A 20962-nucleotide genomic window follows, 5' to 3' on the forward strand; every position below is an offset into this window, starting at 1 on the left:
GGAGCTGGGGATCGAACCCAGGGCCTTGCGCTTCCTAGGTAAGCGCTCTACCACTGAGCTAAATCCCCAGCCCCAATTTAACACATTTTAAAAGAGAGACTTAGCAAGGTTTTGTTCTACCAGAGATCTGGGGATGATTTGACTAATGTAAACGAGATACAGACCGAGTCAGTTAAAACCCAGGATGCAGGCATGCGCTGCCACCAAGGCGAGCCTCACACAGAGGGTGCGCCTGCAGATCTGCACCATGCTGGTCTCTGGTTTCCTTGTGGAAAAATCCTGTGATGTGAGTTATATTTTAAAAATGTTATTTATGGGGCTGGGGATTTAGCTCAGTGGTAGAGTGCTTACCTAGGAAGCGCAAGGCCCTGGGTTCGGTCCCCAGCTCCGAAAAAAAGAACCAAAAAAAAAAAATGTTATTTAAACATTTAATTTAAAACATTTAATTGATAACATATTTAAAAATGTTATTTGAAAAACTTTCTTCCATGGCTTAAAATGTAATTTTAGAGGTACATTGCTCTGCAACAATTTAAAACAAGACGTAATCATTGGACTCAAGAAAATAAAAAGTTAAGCATCATTGGCAGAAAAAAAATCCTAGTTTGAGTGCAGATCGGGATTTGAAAGTGGTTTCTGCACACGTCGTATTGCTTCCATAGTTCAGTAAGATGAGAGGGAAAGTTAACAGACTGACCAAGAGCCACAGAGGCAGGTCTGACCTGCCGTGGTGTATTAGGTCGTCTCTGCTTGCCCCTTTGTTCCTGCTTGGTGGTGTGGAGAGGGGCTGTGGAGCAACAGGGAGATTGCGTGGTTGCTGCCGTCTGCTGTAGAGATAGGGGTTGGGCAGGTCTCATCACACCAGAAAGGGGGAAGAGAAAGGATTTGTGTTGATGGTACTGCTTTGCTGTGTCTGTGTCTGACATGGCCGATGTCTCCTCTGTGTGGCCTTTCTGCAGCACAACAAGAGCTCGCAGTGGTGTCAGGAGCATTTCCTGAATTACAAGGGTCTTGTCAGAGCCGCCACTGTGAGAGACCAGTTGAAAAAGCTCCTCGTCAAGTTCCAGGTGCCCAAGATGTCCAGCGAAGGTGGGTGTGGCCTGCCCTGCCTGTGGCTTCCCGGCTCTGTTCTGTCCGGTTGCATTCTCAAGGTCTTATGTTGGGCTGCCTAGAGGCCATGTGCCTGCAGCCAGTTTCACATTCTGAGCTGCATATACCCATTCAGTGGTGAGTATAAGGCTGGTGTCTTTCTGGATAGACCCATCTTTATTTCTGTGAGCTGTCACTCCTTCCAAACTTCTAAAGCTCATGGAAATGCTTAAAAATTGTTAGCTTCCATATCACTGCACACATAACTAGTGTGATGATGTGATTATAATGATGTCGTGTCCTAGACCTCAAACTTATGTAGCTGAGGATGACCTTAAACTTGTGATCCTCCTGCTTCTGCATACGGAGTTGGGTCTTTTCTTTTGCCGTGTACTGAACTCGGGACCTAAGGCTTGCCTGTAAATACTTGCTGAACCATCTTGACAGCCCTGAAAAATTACTTTTAAGTGGAGTCCACAGTAGGTTGTACCGTATCAAGGTCACTGCATCCTTTCTTTATCTTCCTTTGTTTGAGGTGGGGTTGATGGTAGCCTTACTTTAGAGAGGAACCAGGGGCTTCTGGAAGGAGTCACGTGACCTTCAGGATGATCTAGCTTTAGCCAGCATGGCCAGAGACCATGAAAGCCTAGAGCCTCTAGGAAGTGGCACACTGAGTTCATTCAGCACTCTTGAAGCCTGCTGTCCCACAGCACCTGTTGACATTGCTGACAGCATCTGCTAGGCTGGGCAGTGTTCTCGTGTGTCATGCGTTCATTTGCATCCTGCTCAGCATTCTGGGAGATGTGTGCTACGTTTACCTCATGGATGGAAGGAAAATAGTGAGTAGGCTAAAGGTAGCCTGTGTAGTCAGGATCCAGGAAGTTCTGTTTCATTTTGCTTTTATACTAAGAACAAGCAATTGAAAAATGGCAAAAACTTGATTCTCTCAGGGTTCATGGAGACAGGTAGACTGTGAAGTTAGGCTGGAGGGCCTTTTAGAAGTGATTTGTAGACACTTTGGTAACCAGGGATGACAGTGACAAGTAGCAGATACAAGTGCAGGGAAGGGGGAATCAGCAGGGCTTGCCCAGGATGCCTTGTTAGTGTCACGGGCAGAAACAGGACCCTTAGAAGGGCTGCCAGCCGGAGAGCATCTACCTCGAGTCCTGAAGCCTGTCAGATAATGGCAGTCTCACATCTGTTTCTGTGTGCCTTCACCTGCCATTCTCACTGCCCAGGAAAGGGCTACGCTGGATTAAAAGTCTTCCTAATAAGAGGAATGGAGTGTTAGGAATGAGATGTTAGGAAGCTGAGTTTTGAGGGTCACACACTACTGTAATAAAGAGTTTTCACCCTTTATGAAGTGACCCCTGAGAAGAAAGGGTGTTTATGGATTCTGACCAGCTGGAGAGAGGCTGCGTCTGGGTGGGTGTGGGCAGAATGCAGGCTTGAGGCTTAGCAGCTCTGCTGGGAACAGTAATGATAGACAGCCAAGCAATTACCTGCAACTTGAAATGTAGCTCGGAGGCTAGAGAGAGTAGCGAGATGTATTTTCAGAAGTTACGTAATTAAAAACTAAGTGTATTTTTAAATGACTTTATTGAGCCCATTTGGCAGGTGAACAAAGGAATAGAATATAAAATTCTCCCAGAAGAAATAAAAACACACAAGTAGTAATTAAATTTATAGACAATAAAAGAATGTAGCCCCCCTCTTTGGTCAAAGTTTGCTGGGAAGAATTGAGTAAAATTTTTTTTATATATTGTTGAGAATCCTGTAAGGATACCACCCAGAGGGACATGTTTGCCCTTGTACTGCACTTCACCAGAGCTAAGATGGGGATCCATGGTCATTTTATGTATCACTGAGAAGAGAATGGCTGTCACTGTCATTGTGTCTTGACCTGAGTGAGTTAAAGTGGCTCAGGATTGGTGAAATAGGGGGCATTTTCAGCCATTAAAGCATAATTGTCCCCTGCATGTTAATTTAAAATTCATCTCATGGCTATGAGTTAGTGAATGGAGATGCTTTATTCATGAAAGACGTATTTACTCTAACAATGGGAATGTCAGTTAAAAAGGAACAGGCTGTTTGGAAGTGGTGGAGAATTGCAGACTAGCTGACAACCAGAGACAGGACAGTGTGCTTTCATAGTGTTTATCTTAGGGGAAGAAGGCATTTCTACAGTGCTCTGACCTCAGGGCGGGGTGTGTTCAGAGGTGGTTTCAGATGGGTGGGGGAGGGGAAGGGAGCTGGGCCTGGAGCCTACACATCACAGCCCAGGCCTCTGCAACTGGAGCATGGGGCCAGTGCGGGTCTCACCAGGCGTCTATTGCTGCCTCGTGTAGGTGATCCGGACCCGGTCCTGAGGTGTATCGTGTCGGGGTTCTTTGCAAATGCAGCACGGTTTCACTCCACTGGAGCATATAGGTAAGGAGACTCTGAGGTGACTTGGTGACAGGGACAGGAAGCTGCTGTGCAGAGATGAAAACCAAGCAGCTTTTAACCTGCGTCATGTCTCTTTCCAAAAGGAGTAAGGCTGGCTGTCTGGCTCTCAGTAGTTTCTTTACTCTCTGGGAGTCTTACTACTCAGGGCATCTGTACACAGTGATGGTGTGACAGTGACAGATCTGCATTGCAGTGTGGGAGTGGCCATTAACTGACGTTTGGGGAAAAGCCACATTGCCCAATGGGCTATTCTTTGTCCTCTCCTCCATTTCTGTAGGATGCCAACAGTAGTTTTTACTGTAAAAATTATAGCACACTTTCAGCTGCTTTTCCCCAGGCTAAATATCCTGGTTCTTGGAATTGTTACTTCAAGTTTGTTTCTTCTGTCCCTCTGGCTTATTGTGGTCTTGTAACTTCTGTACCTGTTTAAGGTGTAGCTGTCCTTTTAGCCCTTTCTCAGGGTGGAGCCCAGGCCCGACACCAGCCAGACAAGTGGTCTACCACTAGACTTCACCCTACCTGTGCTAAGTTTTCTTTTTTTTTTTTTTTAAATATTTTATTTATTTACTTTATGTATATGAGTACACTAGCTGCCTGCAGACACACCAGAAGAGGTCCCATCGGATCCCGTTACAGACGGTTGTGAGCCATCGTGTGGTTGCTGGGAATTGAACTCAGGACCTCTGGAAGAGCAGTCAGTGCTCTTTTTTTTTTTTTTTCCCTCGGAGCTGGGGACCGAACCCAGGGCCTTGCGCTCGCTAGGCAAGCGCTCTACCACTGAGCTAAATCCCCAACCCCTGTGCTAAGTTTTCTTTTCCTTCCTGAGGTCTTCCTTCTCACTATGGCTGGCCCGGAACTTGTGGTCCCCCTGCCTCATTCCCCCCCCAACCCTCAGGAGTTGAGATTGCAGGTTTGTGCCACCGAGACTAGCCACCCTTTTGTCTTTAGCAGGGGAACAATTTAAAGGCTTTCTTCTGTCTCCCTTTTGGATTTCTTCCATGCATTATTTTGCTGCTAGCTTCCTCCCCTAACAAAAATGTTATTACTTGTTATTGAGGCCAGCTCCGAGATTCCTTTTTCTAGGTACTACCTAATCTACTGAGCATTAAGGAAAAATGTGTGTGAGTGTGTGAGTGTGTGTGAGTGTGTGAGTGTGTGTGTGTGTGTGTGTGTGTGTACAAATGTTTTGCTTGCGTGTATGTTTGTGTATCACGTGTGTGCCTGGTGTTCATAGAGGCCAGAGGATGTCAAATCCCCTGTGAGCCACCGTTTGGGTGCTGGGAATTAAACTCTGGTCTCTTGGAAGATAAGCCAGTGCTCTTCATCTCTGAGCCATCTCTCCATCCCCCATTGAGCTTTTTAATTTTGGTAGCCATATCTGCCCCATCTTCTGGTGTGGGACTTTGAACTTAGCAGCATAGCCTTTGGCCTCTCTGTGGTGTGCACTGTTACTCCAGACCATGTGCTCCAGTCATGACTCCCATGATGTTCCTGCCCATTTCAGAAGCCCCGCTCCCACATTCAGGTCTGCAGGAAGTGAGGGTCCCTCTGGGAAGGTTGCGCTCCTCCCTAGTGACGCTCCCTCTCATCATTTTGATTGCCCCTCTTTTTGGACAAGTGTCAACTATTTCTGTGTGGCTGACCTACAGTTATTTCATGGGCATCCTCAACAAAAGCTGATTCCAGGTCAGTCATTCCTTTGGATTTTCAGCCCACTACCATTTGACAGATAGTGGGACCCCAAATGCTGTCTTAGGGACACCAGTGCTTCAAGCACTTGCCTGATACACAGAGCCCCATGTGAAATAACCATGTGCTCTCAGTAAGTGACATTCTAGTCTGCTAACATTCATGATCTGTTCATATAAGTGTGTTTACTTTGTCACTTTTGAATCAGATCGAACCAAATCTAATTTGGAATTAGAAATTGAGTATTCTACAGGAACTGTCCTGTGTGACCTTGCTAGGCTCGGTCTTAGCTCCTTAGGGGCCTTAGTGTTTAGTGTCTAACTTTTGGTGGTAGGGAAGACTGTTTAAACTCAGTTTCTGTTGTGACCGAATTATTTTGAAAGGGAACTATAGAAAATTATTTTGAAAGGGATCTATAGAAGACAGACAGAAACATAAATGTGGATGGAGCATGTTCTTCCTGTGCGGTCTAAGTGTCCACACTTGCTCCCCTCCCACACTGAGGATTAAGTCCAGGGCCTTGCACATGCAACGCAAGCCCTGTGCGGCTGAGCTAACCTCACACCTTATTTTAGTAGGAGACAGGTCTTGCTACGTTGCCCCAAGTTGCCCCTAACCTGAACCTGAACCAGCTGACATTTCATCTGTGTCCCTCTGTGCTGGCTCTCTTCCTTGTTTTGCATGATTTATCCTTGGCTTCTAAGGTAGTAGTGGGGGTAGAGGTGTGTCTAGAACACTGGTTCTCAGCCTGTGGGTCGAGACCCCTTTAGGGATCAAACAACCCTTTTACAGGGGTCACAGATCAGATATCCTGCATATCAGATGTTTACATTATGATTCATAACAGCAGCAGAATTACAATTATGAGGTAGCAACAAAAGTAATTTTATGGTTGGGGTCACCACACCATGAGCAGCTATGTTAAAGGGTTGCAGGATTAGGACGGTTGGGAACCACCGCTCTCGAGAATAGTGTCTTGTCCATGTAAAATTCACTCTACATACATTTGGGGGAGGGTGTCGTATTACACATTTGTGGAAAAATACTTAAATGTACATAGCATTACAAGTTCTTACAGTAAGTGCATACAATGTGCTTCACACAGAATTCTTGTGTCTCACAAGGACTATCCGTGATGACCACGAGCTGCACATCCACCCTGCCTCAGTCCTCTATGCAGAGAAGCCACCCCGCTGGTAAGCCCCTCCCCCCACTGAGTTTGGCCCTGCTCATCTCTGGGCCTCCAAGCCTGGCCCAGGCCTGTGCACAGGTTCTCCCCCTGCTGTGTTGATTTGGTGTGCTGGGCTGCCAGGGTCTGCCCTCTCGTCAGGGGTCCCCTAAAGGTAGACAGTCCTCCAGTTACTGCCCAGCTGCCTTGCTCTGTGCTGATAAAGCATCATTTAAGAAATCTCCCTAAGCCAGGGGGTGGTCACCTCCTCACTCCCCTTCCCAACAACGTGCTCGGGGGTGACAGAGGCACTGTGGGGTAGGGGCAACTTGGGCAAAGTTTGTCTCTTGCTAAAGTCAAAGGTGTACAAGGAGCAGCAGAGGTGCTTGCTGTCACCAGACCGAAGGCCTACTGAAGCAGGGACAGCTTAGAGATGACTTAGGGCCCCGCTGTAGTCTTAACAGGCAGACAGATTGGAGTCTTGCAACAGAAGCTTTTCAAAAGGGCTGTGGTATTGCAGTGTGCACTGCTGTGGGTTGGCACTGAAGTGTGGGGAAGCCAGGCTGGCTTCATGGAGAAGCTAACTCTTGCTTTGGACCTGGTGACTGGCAATTTTTAGGCAGGACTGAAAGATAGCCACACCTAGGAAACAGGGTGGCATAGCCGTGGCAACATGAAGGAGGCACCTGTCTTGGGGACTGGGAATGGCTGACAGTGGGTGACTCCATCTGCAGCGCTGGCTGGGAAGGCAGGACAAGTGCAGCAGTAGGAGACAGCATGGATATTTTCTGGTGTTTTCACAAGCCGTCCACAGTCATTCCTTCCCAGGTTGATGCTAATTTTAGCTTGTAGTTTGTGTTTGTTTCCTATATCCAATTTATTTATATTGTATTTTACAAAAGTAAGGATTGAGAAAGGATTAGAAAATTTAAAGATAGCAACACTTGGCTCTTCAGGAACTGAAAGAACAGCACGCTGGGAAGAGACAGGGGTTTGTGGTAAGCCGTGGGAAGGACAGCCTGTGAGGACACGTGTCAGGACCTTATACCCTGCTCTGCAGGTGACAACAGCACCCGGAACCATGCTGGAAATGCAGGTTCTTGGGTCCACACAGCCCTCCACAGTCAGAACCAGGGTGAGGTGGGGGTGAGGGGCTGTGTAAACAAGAACCGGCAGTGTTTCTGATGTACTGCAACCGACCAAGCTGCAGCCGGTCAGATCTAAAGCTTCTTAGGTGTTGTGTGACGGTGGTCCTGGCTTTATAACTGTTTCTCTGCTGCCTGGAAGAAGTCCAGGAGGGGACCAGACTTCAGTGTGTGCCCCTTTCCCTCTCTCCAATCCCACTCCCATCTCCTCTCCTCTCCGCACTCTTCCCTCTCTCCTTCCCTTCCTTCCTGGGTTGGGGCTGAACCCCCAAGCCTTGAGCACGCAAGGTAGCTGTTACATCCCCATCCACCTCTTCCTTCCACTAGCTCAGATTCCTTCACTGGTGTTTGAGAGACAAATTGTGTGGCTTTTGTATTCATAGTTAATTCTTCCCATAGTTCGTAGCGTTTACTCTATGGATTCCTGAGTCCAGGGCTTTGAAAACGTGGTCCTTGCTCTTTGGTTCGTTCCTTGGCCTACATGAGTCTTTTCCTCTTTAAGATATAGTTATGTGGCGTGAAAGGCGGGTTTTTGTCAGACGTGCCACTATATTTAAAGTACTTTTGTCACTCTGGATGGTTCTTGTCTGTGTTGTTATAGTCATTTTCTAGTAACTTTCAGAACTGTCAAGCCTTTAAGTCCACTTCTGTACTTTCTAATTACGTCTGTCAAGTTCTAGTCAGAATTCTGTAAGTGCAGGCAATGATCTAGAAAGGTCCTTTGTGGATAACCGCAGAGCCCTGGAGATCATAGAGGATGCAGAGTTGCATCTGAGACACTGACCTGCCGCTCGGGTCAGCAGGTTGGGAGGGCAGCCACAGTGCCTGTGTGCAGAGCTGCACATGGGTGGAACACACCTGCTGTGGTGAGGGCAGGGACAGCTTGTGGGCCCTTTTGCTGTGTGTCTCATGTTTATTCTCTGTTCCAGGGTTATCTACAATGAAGTTATACAGACCTCCAAGTACTACATGCGAGATGTGACCGCCATAGAATCTGCATGGCTGCTGGAGCTGGCGCCTCACTTTTATCAACAAGGAACGGTAGGAATGGGTGGAATGTGGCCCCAGACGAACAGCAGCCTCTTCCTAGTCTTCAGTCTCCCTAAATCATTCCCTCCAGCACCCCTGTACACAGGGAGGTGAAATCATCACTGTACCCCAGAGCCCCTTGGTGAAACCACATTCATGGGCTTCATAGGGAGCACAGTTAGAATCAAATCCTGCAGCCCTGTAAGATAAGGCCCAAGGTGGCTGAAACTCACTGTGTGGTCAGCCACATGCTCCCCCTGCAGGCCACTTGCAGTATGGGTAATAGATTTAAGGTTTCTGTTTTTCATTTTTGCAAGAATGGCTCATTCATTGTCCCCAAAGTCTATGCATCCTTCTAACATGACCTAATTCAAAGATGGCCGATAATGCTTGAAAAATTGGTAGGTAAACAGGGGCCACAGGCTGGCTGGCTGGGTGTGCACCGTGGACTGTTCAGTCTGTACTGTGCTCTAATTAATCCATTAATTAACTTAATAAATTGGGTGACTTGCAATGGTAGGTTATTGAATGTAATGATTGTGTGTGTGTGTGTGTGTGTGTGTGTGTGTGTGTGTGTGTGTGTATGAGAGAGAGAGGGGGGAGAGGGTGCTGGAAGTTGAGTCTTGTGATTACTGATGACTGTTTTTAAGCATGCTGCCTTGCAGTCAGTCAGTTTCTGTTGGTCCGTTCTAACCTTTGTTCCTTTAAACATTTTTTTTTTTTTGGTTCTTTTTTTTTTTTTTCGGAGCTGGGGACCGAACCCAGGGCCTTGCGCTTCCTAGGTAAGCGCTCTACCACTGAGCTAAATCCCCAGCCCCCCCCTTTGTTCCTTTAAAAACCTTATTTTACTGCTTTTCAGATTAATGAATTGATTTTTTTCTTTTAGTACTGCATTTTATTTCTTAATGGCCTTTTATACTGTAGACTCCTCATGGTTGACCTTGAATTCATATCACACTGCTGAGCTGTGCTGTAAGAAGCCTACACCACTGTTGACTTTCTACCCAGCGGGTTTTGAGCTTCGCTGGTCAGTGTCTTCTTCCTGCACGAGTTCCACTACACTCGGCAGCGTGTGGTGGTTTTGAACCGTCAGCTGTGTCTTGCACGGATTACAGTGTGGAGCGGTGCTTTGGCCCTCTGGCCGTGCGGATCCGGCCTCAAGACCTTCCTTTAGTGCGTCTTCAGTGCCATCTTAGGTACAATACCTTGTTATGTGCAGGAGTACTGTTGCGTTTTTACTTTTGAAGGATAGTTTTCCTCCGTGGATTTCTTCCTTGAATGCGTTTTGTTGCTGGTTTTCATCTCCTGCATCTGTGTGCAGTGTCTCTGCGGGGCCCGCAGCCATCTTTAGGCCGCCCTGGGTTTGCAGTGGGTCTTGTTACCCCTGCAGCTGCTCTTGAGGGTGTTTTCCCTTTTCCAGCCATTTGACCTGTGAGATGCTTTTCTTCATGTGTATCCTTCTCAGAGTTAACTGAACTTTCTAGATCTGTGAGTAGATGTTTATAGTTATATTAGGGGAGTGTGGGGTTTTTCCTTTAAATTTCTCTCTCTCTCTTTTTTTTTTTTTTTTTTTTTTTGGCCCTCTGAAGCTCCAGTCACACACATGTTCTATCCAGCACTTGTTTGTGTCTTACTCATCACAAAGGCTCTGGTCTTTTTTCCTAAACACCACTGTGGGCAGTTTCTCAGGATTTCTGTTCTGTTCTGTGGGGCCCTATTGGCTGTTAGGCCATCTGAGGAATCCTGGGTAATTCACTTTTCTGTTCTCGTATGTGATTCCTCTCTGCCTCATGTTCTCTGTGTTCCCTCATTACACTTACCTTTTTCTTCAGATCTTTGAACACACACACACACACACACACACACACACACACACACACACACACCTGCTTTAGAAGCCACTCAACCCAGCATTGCTGTCATTTCAGCCTTAATTGGATTTTGGCTTGTCTCATAACCAGGCACAAGTTTTTCTTGTCTAGTAGTTTTGTGTCCATGTTTTATGTTAGCTATTATAGGTACTATGTTAACAGAATCTGAAATTTCTTTTCGTAGATGATGTCAATTTTTTTTTCCTGCTAGCTAGTTTATAAGCACATAACTGGATTCTGCTGAACCTTGATCTTAGTCTTTAATGGGGCAGGTCTTAGTCATACATGTAAGGCATAATCTTTTTCTTTTCTTTTTTAATGTCTGATCAAATGTCTAGGACTCTTGGTGATGCCTGTGCACTGGTCCTAGACATTTGACCTGTCTGTCGGTCGGTCGGTCGGTCGGTCGGTCGGTCTGTCGGTCTGTCTGTCTATCTATCTATCTATCTATCTATCTATCTATCTATCTATCTATCTATCTATCTACTATCTATCTATCTAAATGGGATTTATTAGACTGGCTTGGACTGTGTTCCAGCTTGTCCAGCAATGGCTGTCTACCAACAGAAGGCCCAAGTAGTTGCTCAGTCCATGAGGCTGAAGTAAGTTCTAATGCCAGTGAAGGAGTGGACTTGCCAACAAGAGCGAGAGCAAGAAGGCAGAGAGAGCAAGTCCCCTTTCCATGTCCTCTCTACAGGCTGCAAGCAGTGTGACAAACATTAAAGGTGGATTTTCCCACCCCCAAAGATCAGATTAAATGCGGATCTTCTACTACAAATTATTTGATTCAGAAAAATCCCTCACGGACATGCCCAGCTGCTTGGGTTTAGTTCGTTGTAGATGTAGTCAAGCTGAGGACAAAGGTTAGTCACACCAGACACTCCTGTGGTACCCACCTTTTCAAGCCTGTGGGTTTGGGAGCCAGTGTGTTTCGGGGCACATGCTTAGCTTTGTGTTCAGACCCTAGCACCCAAAAGAAAAGGAGAGCGAAGGGTTGTGAGTCCTGTTTTCTTTGTGTTCCAGTTGTTTGCTAAAAGTTGCTTCAGCTGCTTTGGTTCGGATTTGCTGCTGTTTATAGCACAGGGGGATCTGAGTTCCGGTTCTCCATCAGGGCGACTGGACTGCACCGTGAGTTCAGGCTGAGATTGGTCTGATTGCTTTGTGTAGAATGTGGAAGAGTTAAGCTGGTCCTGCTGCTCCTTTAGGTCCAACTACTAGGGAAACTGAGGCATGAGGTTTGTTTGAGTTTATAAGGAGACAACCTCGGAGGCCAAAGGAAATTAGAAAGGCGGGTTATGAGGGGGAGCAGAGACTGCTGTAGTACTGGGGTGCCTGCAGTTAGGCGCGGACCTGCATTCTCCTGGCTTCTTAAGGCTCCTGGAGAATAGAAATGGCCGACAAACTGAGTTCCTTTTCCTTCTCAGCTCAAAATTAGTTTATTTAGGTTAGACTCTCAAAGTTAAGGGGCAGATTGTTTCAGAATGTGGAAGAAAATGAGAGGGTCAGTGATCTGTCTCTTCGCTCAGACTTCTGGCTTTTAGCCTATTTTCACCTCCGCTGTGATGAGAGTGTTGGGAAGAGCTGGGGCCTTGAGAAACCATCCAGAACGGTAGCCTTGTTGTATGATGGGGTCCCTGAAGCTCCTTCAGAACAGCTTGGTATCTTTTCTGATTAAGGTCCAGAGGTAGAGAGCTGTTTCCTCAGGGAGTCTCCAGGTTCCCAGGGGCTGCCCTCAGGGCAGGTCTGCTGTGCTGGATGCAGCCTCCGTGTCGGCAGCTCCTCCCGCACCTCCAGTGACTTCCCCTCACTTGTTTTCCAGAGTCGCTTTCGTGCTGTAGAGGCCTGGGATGGCTCAGAGTCATTTTTGTTTATACTCGGCATTCTTTCCAGTGAAGTGCATGAAAACTGGCTCACAGGGGATGGTGTCAGCGCCTAATCTGGATAAGGCTACACATGTCCAGGATTAGTTTAAGGTTGTGTCTGGTGAAGAGCAGAGAGGAGAGAATCCAGAGAAGCAGCAAACGCACAGAGATTTGCCTCAGAGAGACCATTGTGATCAGGGACAGTGATGCCTGACGCACTGTGTGAGGACCGGTGCTTTCCTTTCCCCAGCCTGAGTAGAAAGCCTGAGTCTGCCATCTCCTTAGAACTGGGCCTGTCGCTCTGTCAGCACAGTGGTAGTGTGCTGTTTTCTTTCAGGGCTGGCAGTTCTCTGGGGAACTGAGGCCATGTCATGTTGGGTGTGCTAGGACATGGGGCTGGGGCACCAGCAGTTGGGGGTGCAGCATCCTCTTGGGAAGAGTCCCTGAGTGCTGGCTTGACTCAGCTTTGGGTCTGTGCCTCGCCGGACCACTTCAGTGATGCGATGTCAGGATCCCCTCAGTTGGTGAGGGGAGCTCCCTAATTAGAAGCTATGTTCATACATTCTGCCTCAAATACTTACGTGAGAACCTGTAGTAAGTTGGCTTTTATGATAAAGAGTTTTTATTCCTCAGTCCTGCCAGCTGATGCCCATGGTGATGGAAGGAAGCGTCACGTGTATTTTCACTTGTCTCTTCTCCTGCAGTGTGGGGCACAGCCTTCCTTGGGATGGTATGGGCCAGGCAGGAGATGTGACTTGTGGGAGCTCGCCTAGCGTCTGCTTTCCCTGTCTCACCTGACCCGTGATGTTTCCTTTTCTCTTGCAGCATCTGTCCCTGAAAGCCAAGAGAGCCAAGGTCCAGGACCAGTGAGCGGAGCTCAGCAAGTGGCTGCAGGGATGCGGAGTGTGGCCTCCCTTCGTGTTGTCTCTGGCACCAGCTCAGGGGAACAGGCAGACACTGCTGTGGACCGTACCCTGCTCATTACCCCCCTTTCTGCTCCCCTCAGCATTTGCCGCCCTCACGGGGCCATAGAGGAATCTGAGCATGGCCAGTGTTCTGCACTTCTCGTAGGCCAAGCAGGAGTTGGCTGGGCCATGCTCTGGCCCCAGTCCTCGCTCTCAGCAGCCTGCATGCTACTCCAGCAGGCCCCGCTCCTGGTCCAGCTCTGTGGTGAGGAAAGTGAAGGCCGAAGGTGGCGGAAGACCTGTGTAGACAGGACTCTCTTGGCCTCCCGTGTCTGCCTGCTGTGGCCACAGTTGTTGACTACTGAGGCTACTGCTGCTGTGTGTGTCAAGTATGAAAGGAAATGCTGGGTATTTCTGTCAATGTCACCAAAGCTGTGTCAGGCACAGGGGCTTCCAGACAAAGCAGCTTCTTCTTTCCTCCGCCCATGCCCTGCTTATCCGCAGTGGGAGACTTAGTGTAGTGATGGTGGGCCACTCGGGACTCAGCCCGTCTTTGTTAGCCACTTGCTCTGCAAGTGGGCTTAGCTTTCTCTCAGAGCACGATGCCATATCCTGGTGCCAGTCTGGGCGCCAGGGAATGCTCACCAACCTCGACCCCGTGGGGCTTCTCTTTAGCAGGGATTCACCACAGTTTAGATGCCCTAAACTTGTGTAGCTCAGGAACATAACTTGTAAATTTATCTTTATTTGTCTGCTTGCATTCTTGCAAGAACACAGGCAGCTCCCTGGGCACTGTTCCCACCGCACCGGGGTTGCCTTGCGGCGACAGCGCTGTCACTTCAGCGCACGGCAAGACAGACTTCTCCCGTACTGTCTCAATGATGTTTATTTTGAAAACGTGGCTTGAAAGTTTATTTTTGTACTGGTCTTAATTTGGATGTGTCACTTTTGGCACCAAACCTCTGTCATTTTTATTTCCATTTTATAATGTGTAAATAGCTGTGGAAAGTTGTTAACCGTAGTAAATATTTCTACCTGAGGGGACATGTTTCTCCTGTCTGTGGCTCTTGTGGTCTGTATTTTAAGAGGGTCCAGTTGATTATTCCAGGTGAGGCCTGACGGTGGCTAAGGTGCCTGATGCTGCCTTGTGCAGCAGCTGGGGGTGCGGTGCCCATGTGCACAGAGCCCCATTATCCATGATTATGTGTCTGAATGCGCCCAGACCATATTAGAGCAAAGTGTGGGGCATCGTTTAAGGAAGAACTGAAGAGGTTCTAGTTCTCACCAGCTGGGATCTGCCTGCTATTTTATTAACGGTTTTCACTGGCGTGTGCCAGCAAGCCATAGGTGCATATACAGAGACACTTGTGGAGCCAAAGGTTAACCTTGGGTCATTTCTCAGAAACAGTCCACCTTATTTTTGAGACAGAGTCTCTCACTGGGGCCTGGGATTCACCCATTCCGTGAGCTCCAGGGTCCCCTGGTTCTGCCTCCTCAGTACTAGGATTACAGGTATATACCAACAATCTTACATCAGCCAACCAGTTAAAAGCCAATACAAAATGCAAACAAAACCAGGGTGAAATCCCAGAGCCTTGAAGCGGCTGGGTGTGGGCTGTGTGGACTGTGGGCCAGCATCCACACTGAGTGTCAGCACTCCTGGACTGTGGTCCCAGTGCCGAGCAAGTGGGTTTCCAGGGGACTTGGAGCAGTGTGGGAATGTTGGTCCTCACTAGAGAAGTTCATGCTATCTGGTCTCCAGTCCGTGTCTGGGGTCAGAAGAAGATTCCTGCTTTTCAGTACCATAACTGGACAATCTCGGCTTCCGACTCATGGTGAAGCAGATGGTAGAACTGTTAGCTTCCCATTGAAGCTCCTTAAGTCGTGGGAACTGTAGGAAGCCAACCATATTTGATAGAGTAGCTGGAATTTGCCGACAGGTGACCCAGAGAGGACTTTGTGGCCGCAGGCCCTCAGTCATTGCTCTCTCCAGTGAGTTGGTCTAATGTGGACGGAGTCATGGAGTCACCTGATCCTCCCGGGTGGTATGAATGTGTTCAGGCCAGCATTACAGTGGCTCCCAGTACCACAGGTCCCCTGAGCCCTCTGCTTCTGCATCTGCATTCTTTACTGCTTGTGCTCTCTACGGAGGATGTGCTTAATCCCACGAGTTTTCACAGCCAGGTGAAGGCAGACCCAGTACTGGCCACTGCGTCAGGCTGCTGAGGCCTCACAGTGCTCTAGTCCCTGGCACCAGGGCACACATGTGGAGGTCAGAGGATAACTCCTGCTGGTCCTTACCTTACCCTGTTTTGGCTGCAAGCCTCTGGGAATTCTCCTGTCCCCACATACCCCCTTCTCCCTGTGGGAGTGCCCTGGCAGCTTTATGTGGATTCTTAGGATCTGAACGCAGTCTTCACACTTGAAGGGCAAACATGTTTACCTCCTGAGCCATCTTCCAGTCCGTGTTTAAGCCCAGCCTCACTTTAAGGTCCAGTCTCAGGCACATATAGAATGTTTACTCCACCCCTTAGCTGCTGTCTTTGCCACCCCCACCCCCAACTTCTGTGTCATTTCCCCATAGCATGAAGTTTTCAATAAAAGAACATGGTTATTAGATTTATTTTATACTGTTTTAACAAATAATCTTCGTAACATTTGTTTTAGCCGGTAGGTCTTTTGCGCACTCGTCTGTTTCTTTTATTGGAACATTGAGTACAGAAAGGGCCTATATAGTGTTTTCATGGCCCTGTAAGTACTTTGTTCCATTTAGTGTAGGATTTGAACCAGCAGTTCACGTCCTAGTTTCTCTTTACCTCCCTCTCTTCTGTCTCAGCTGAGTTGGCTTTAGGATTGGGCAGGGGCTGGCATGGAGGTCAGGAGCTGGGAGATGGCGTCTGCAGGGGGGTGACACCAGCCAAGGGTTAGGTGTCAGGAGAACACGAAGCACTCCTGCGTGTCAACGAAAGAGGACCTCAGTAGGAAACGGGGCAAAAGGCTGAGCAAGCGGTTCATACAACAGATCCGGACACCCAGAAAACCAGCCAAGAGTCGGGCCACCACCAGAGAAATGTTCTAAAACAGCCATTCCACGTCCCTGGGCATGGTCGCTGAGCAGACCTGTGTGTGGGCAGAGTGGAGGCCACTATGCTGGCGTTGGTCATAATCATTGACCACAACAAGCCCAGGCCCTGTGGCCCAGGATACCCACTTCTGGTGCATTTCTAACATCCTTCCAGAGTCCACAGCAGGTGTGTGTCGTGTAGGGCGCTCCCTCCCAGTGACTGGGTGGTTGGGGGAGGGTGTGCAAGGGCAGTACAGAGGCTGACACCCAAGTGTGCTGAGAAGCACTTTCACGCAGCATACAGTAAAAGCCTTGGAGACAGTTGAGTGTGAAAAGTGGGAGACAGATGTGACAGACAGAGAACACAGGCCCATGAAGGGCAGTGCTGAGATTGTAGAAGGGACAAAGCAAGGAGAGCCAAGTCTGGTGGTAGGAATGCTAAGACCAAGCAAATGTGTGGCTGGGGGAACTTCTTAGGGCTGGAGAGGCGGCTCACTGGGTGGGCCATCTGGACCTACCTTCTCTGGTGTATGTAGACAGCTATACATGTGGGCACGCATGCACTTGCCCACAAACACAGGTATACCTCCGACCCTGGCTCATCTGGAAGGCGACTGGCATCTGGGACACACATTCCACCTGACCTGTGGGCTAGGAGATCATGGGATTGGCTTCAGTGGTCTGTCTGCTCCTGAATCACAGTTCAGCTCCGCAGGAGTTGCATCTACAGCAGCACGGTACGGTGTTACAATGTTACTCAGATACCGATTTTTATTATTTTTTTTAATGTCTGCACCACCAGGGTGGAGCGGCAGGGCTGTCAATAACCTCTGGGTAGGAGTGAACTCCAGGGAAAAAACCCTTGTGTTCATGAGTAAACAGACTGCTGGCACTAGTGGGAGGTTGTGGGGTTTCTGTGGACCTGATTTCTCTTGATATGTTTCCAAAACAGGAGACAAGAAAATGGATGGTAGCTTCAAGACAGAAGTGATGCTTTAAACCTGCGTAGACACCCAGCTCTTTGTTTTGCAGGGAGCCCAACCCCTAAGTTTAAGTTACATATAAGAAACACTTGTTTCATTGGGTAGCCACAGACTTTTAACAGCTCTCTGCCACTGGTCATAAGAATCAGGCACCTAAAACGTTCCCTGGTGGTCTTTGTAGTCACCCCTCCCCCCATTCCCATCATGGTGCTGTTTCTGGGGCTGTGGTTCTGCATTTGGTCCTGTGGATTAGGTTTTTCCAGAGTTTCACAATAAATTGAGTATTGTCTGCCCATGTTGGTTATCTTCATGGTCAGCTCGACAAGATGGAGAATCGTGGTATGCCTTACTGTGGCTGTGTGAGCATTTCTAGAAGGCTTTAACTAAGGAAGAAGGGCCCACCCTAATGACAGTGGGACCATCCTGTGGCCCAGAGTTCCAGACCAAATATGAAGGCGAAAGGGGCTGAGCACAAATGTTCATCTCCTACTTCCTGACAGATTGCAGCCTGCTCCCAGTGGCATGCCTTTATCCCGTGGGCTATGAGTCAGGTGTTTCCTGAGTTGCTTTTGTTCAGTATTTTATCCCAGCAAGGAGAGTAACAGTGTTCAGAAGTCCCAGGTTTAAGTCCCAGCCAGACAGTTACTTTGTAAACCTTGGCTCCAGACTGTTTATCTTTGGGTCAGGATCCTATCTGTCAAGTGAGGGTGACAGTATTAACTTCCCTTCTTCCTTTACTGGCGCTACACTGAGTTCTAGAAGCCCTGCCCCTGAGTTTGCTCAGGCAAGGCTTCCTGCTCCTAAGCACAACTGTGTCCTAGAAGGCTATTGCTGTCCCTCCTCCATTACCTAAGCCGGATTCCCTGGTGCCAGGATCTTGGGGTCTCCAGGTCTCTAGGACATCCAGGAAAGATCAAATGCAGTGATGGCTGTCCAGATGGGCAGAAGCTAGAGGTAACTGAATAGAGGGAGGAATGTGTCTGGGAGAGGTTCCCATGGTCCATGCTTTTATGACACCAGATCTTTTGTGGGGAGCACTCCCAATTAGGGCTGCTGATCACCCCGGGCAAGTGGTTGGTTCAGGATATGCTTATACAGATGCATTACTTTAAGCCCCTAGGAACAAGCTGGTAAACTCATAATCAGACATGGATACTTAGCATGCTATGTGCTCATGTGTGTGTGTGCGTGTGCATGGGCACAGTGCACTCACTCATCCTGGCATTCAGATAAAATGTTCCTGTGTAGTGGGCCAGCCCATCTTCCTTCCCAGGGATGTGAAGAGTCTGATCCCAGCTTCAGAGCAGCATCGTGCTGCCCTCTGCTGGCCAATAGAAGTCACTACTCGTCCCACAAGTTTTGGTCCCTTTTTTGGCTATCTGGCAGAGCAGACATGGAGGGACAGAGGACTAAGGAACTATTTCCCCTTTGTTGCTCATTTCAAACTCATTCTGATTAGCCCCCAGCAGGCAGGCGCACACCCATCCTATGGCCACTAATTCCTGACCATCTACGATGATGACAAAATGTTTTGTGCCTCCAAGATTTGGGGTGCAATGTGGGGCAGCATCCATGAGAGGGGCATCAAGCTGGTGTAGGACACTGGTCCTGGAACCATAGACTACCTGGAGAACTCTGCTGTTCTGGGGGTAGTGTTACCTCTGGCTAACCATCCCAGAGCTGAGAGGTGTAGCCTCCTGGGTAATTCCCAAGCTCATTCTTGAGACGTCAGACTGCACAAGCCAAGCATATGCTGATGGGAAAGCCCAATTTTGTGTTAACAGTCATGACCTCTGAAGGCTCTTCCAGGTCAAAGCGACACACTGGCATCTGAGGTTGCAGACAATGTCCACAGACAGCTTAGGACAGGTCCAGCTCTGGTCAAGGCTTTCTGCATCGATCAGTAGACCTGTGCGGCTACATTCCTGTGCCAGACCCTCTAGAGTTGCTCAGCTTAGAGTCTGATAGGTTTGCAGCATGGATGCCCTGGGCATGCACTGTACTCAGAGGCCAGCAGGGGTCGCTGGCACTCCGTGTTTGTGCATCTGAAGCTGCATCGCCAGACTTGGTTTACCACCCAAGAGTTAAATTAAGGCTTGCTCAGGTCCGAATGCTTCTTCTAGTGAGGAGTCCTAGCACATGACACTGCCACGAACATTTCCAACCAGGCCCTTACTCTTCAGCAGCTCCTAGAGGAATGTGAGCATCCTTCTACTGTGATAACCACAGCAGAAATCTAAGGCCCCCAGCAAGCGTTTGCACTTACTGCCTGGGCCAGCCACAGAGCAAAGAGCAGCGGGTGGAATGAAGGTACCCGGGTGGGGTGTCCAGACCACTCCAGGTGTAGCCAGCGTCTCCATCAAAGATGCCCCTCCTGTATCCAGACCACTCCAGGTTTGGCCAGTTTCTCTGTCCATCAAAGGCGCCTCTCCTGTAGCCTTGAGGCACAAGGAATTTAGGGAGTGGCCCCAGCAACAGGAGGCCTGGCACTGGCCCAGGAGTCCTGCTTAAAGTTGTGATTGGAGGTGGGAGAAATGGTTCAGTGGTTCAGAGCATGTGCTGTTTGCTCATCCAGAGGACCCACGTTCAATTCCCAGGGCCCACATTAAGTAGCTGTAGGTGTAACTCTAGGCCAGAGCCTCTGTGGTACCTGTACTCGTGTGCACATATTGCTCAGAATTAAAAATAATTAAAAGTTTTTTATTGATTCTTTGTGAATCTCACGTCATCATGCACCCCAATCCCACTCATCTCGTTACCCCTTCCTACCTGCCCTCTGCCCTTGCAACCACCCCCACAAAAGAGAAAAGAAAAAAAAAAATCATGGAATCCATAGCAGGTCCCTTGTCCACACATCTTTACTTGCAAATGATCATTGCAGTGAGTCATTGCAGAACCAATGGTCTGGTTCAAGGCCTCTGGCCTCTGCTACACTATCAACACTGGCTCCTCACCTGGACTCCTCTCAAGTGATGGGGCCAGCTCTTCTTCACTCATGCCCTCGGGGCTGACTTACTTGCACTTTTGTCACCAGGGTTGGCTCTACTGTGCTGCTCAGGCGAGGGGCAGGGCCTGCTCTCCTACGTACTGCAGCCATCGAGGGGTAGGCTAGCTCTCCCACTCTCATGACCTCAAAACCAGCTCTCTGCCTGCTGTAGGTGGCAAGGGATGAGGGCATGAGGTCACCTCTCCCTTGCCCATGCCAATATTCAGCAGACGAATGGCAAGGCCAGCTCTCCTTCGCTCATGCCCTTGGGATGGCTCACCTGAAACCCTCCCTCAACCAGGTCCAGCTCTTCTGTTCTTCCCGAGTGATGGGTGGGGCCCCGTTCTCCCTACTGCTGAACCTGGCAAAGGGAGGTGCCAGCTGTCTCCTGCCTTTGGGGCCAGCCCTCCCACAATGCCCAGACAAGGGATATCAACATGGGTGGAGACTAGTGATGTCCTTCTAGCCTTTGGTGGTGAGTGGTGAACGCAGACATGGTCCTTGGTGCCAGCACAGATGTCTTGGTCAGGGTTTGTATTCCTGCACAAAACATTATGACCAAGAGGCAAGTTGGGGAGGAAAGGGTTTATTCAGCTTACACTTCCACATTGCTGTTCATCACCAAAGGAAGTCAGGACTGGAACTCACACAAGGCAGGAACTTGGAGGCAGGAGCTGACGCAGAGGCCATGGAGGGATGTTACTTACTGGCTTGCTTCCCCTG

At 48.8% G+C, this 20962-nt stretch overlaps 1 protein-coding gene across 6 annotated transcripts in view; it reads left to right on the forward strand.

The window, feature by feature from the left end:
• Nucleotides 1-14250, forward strand: part of Dhx35 (DEAH-box helicase 35) — a 57330-nt gene extending 43080 nt beyond the window's left edge. For 4 of the 6 annotated variants that reach the window (NM_001415857.1, XM_063284189.1, XM_063284188.1 and 1 more), the window contains exons 18-22: nucleotides 960-1089; nucleotides 3438-3519; nucleotides 6351-6422; nucleotides 8469-8580; nucleotides 13127-14250. In NM_001415857.1, the coding sequence (NP_001402786.1) occupies nucleotides 960-1089; nucleotides 3438-3519; nucleotides 6351-6422; nucleotides 8469-8580; nucleotides 13127-13171 (441 nt within the window). In that variant the 3' untranslated portion in view covers nucleotides 13172-14250. Of the gene's footprint in view, nucleotides 1-959; nucleotides 1090-3437; nucleotides 3520-6331; nucleotides 6423-8468; nucleotides 8581-13126 lie in introns of those variants that run through there. The other 2 variants (XR_352762.5, NM_001108601.2) reach the window with 2 other exon arrangements.
• The last annotated feature ends 6712 nt before the right edge of the window (nucleotides 14251-20962 follow it).

Source organism: Rattus norvegicus, chromosome 3 (assembly GCF_036323735.1).
Source record: "Rattus norvegicus strain BN/NHsdMcwi chromosome 3, GRCr8, whole genome shotgun sequence".
NCBI lineage: Eukaryota > Metazoa > Chordata > Mammalia > Rodentia > Muridae > Rattus > Rattus norvegicus.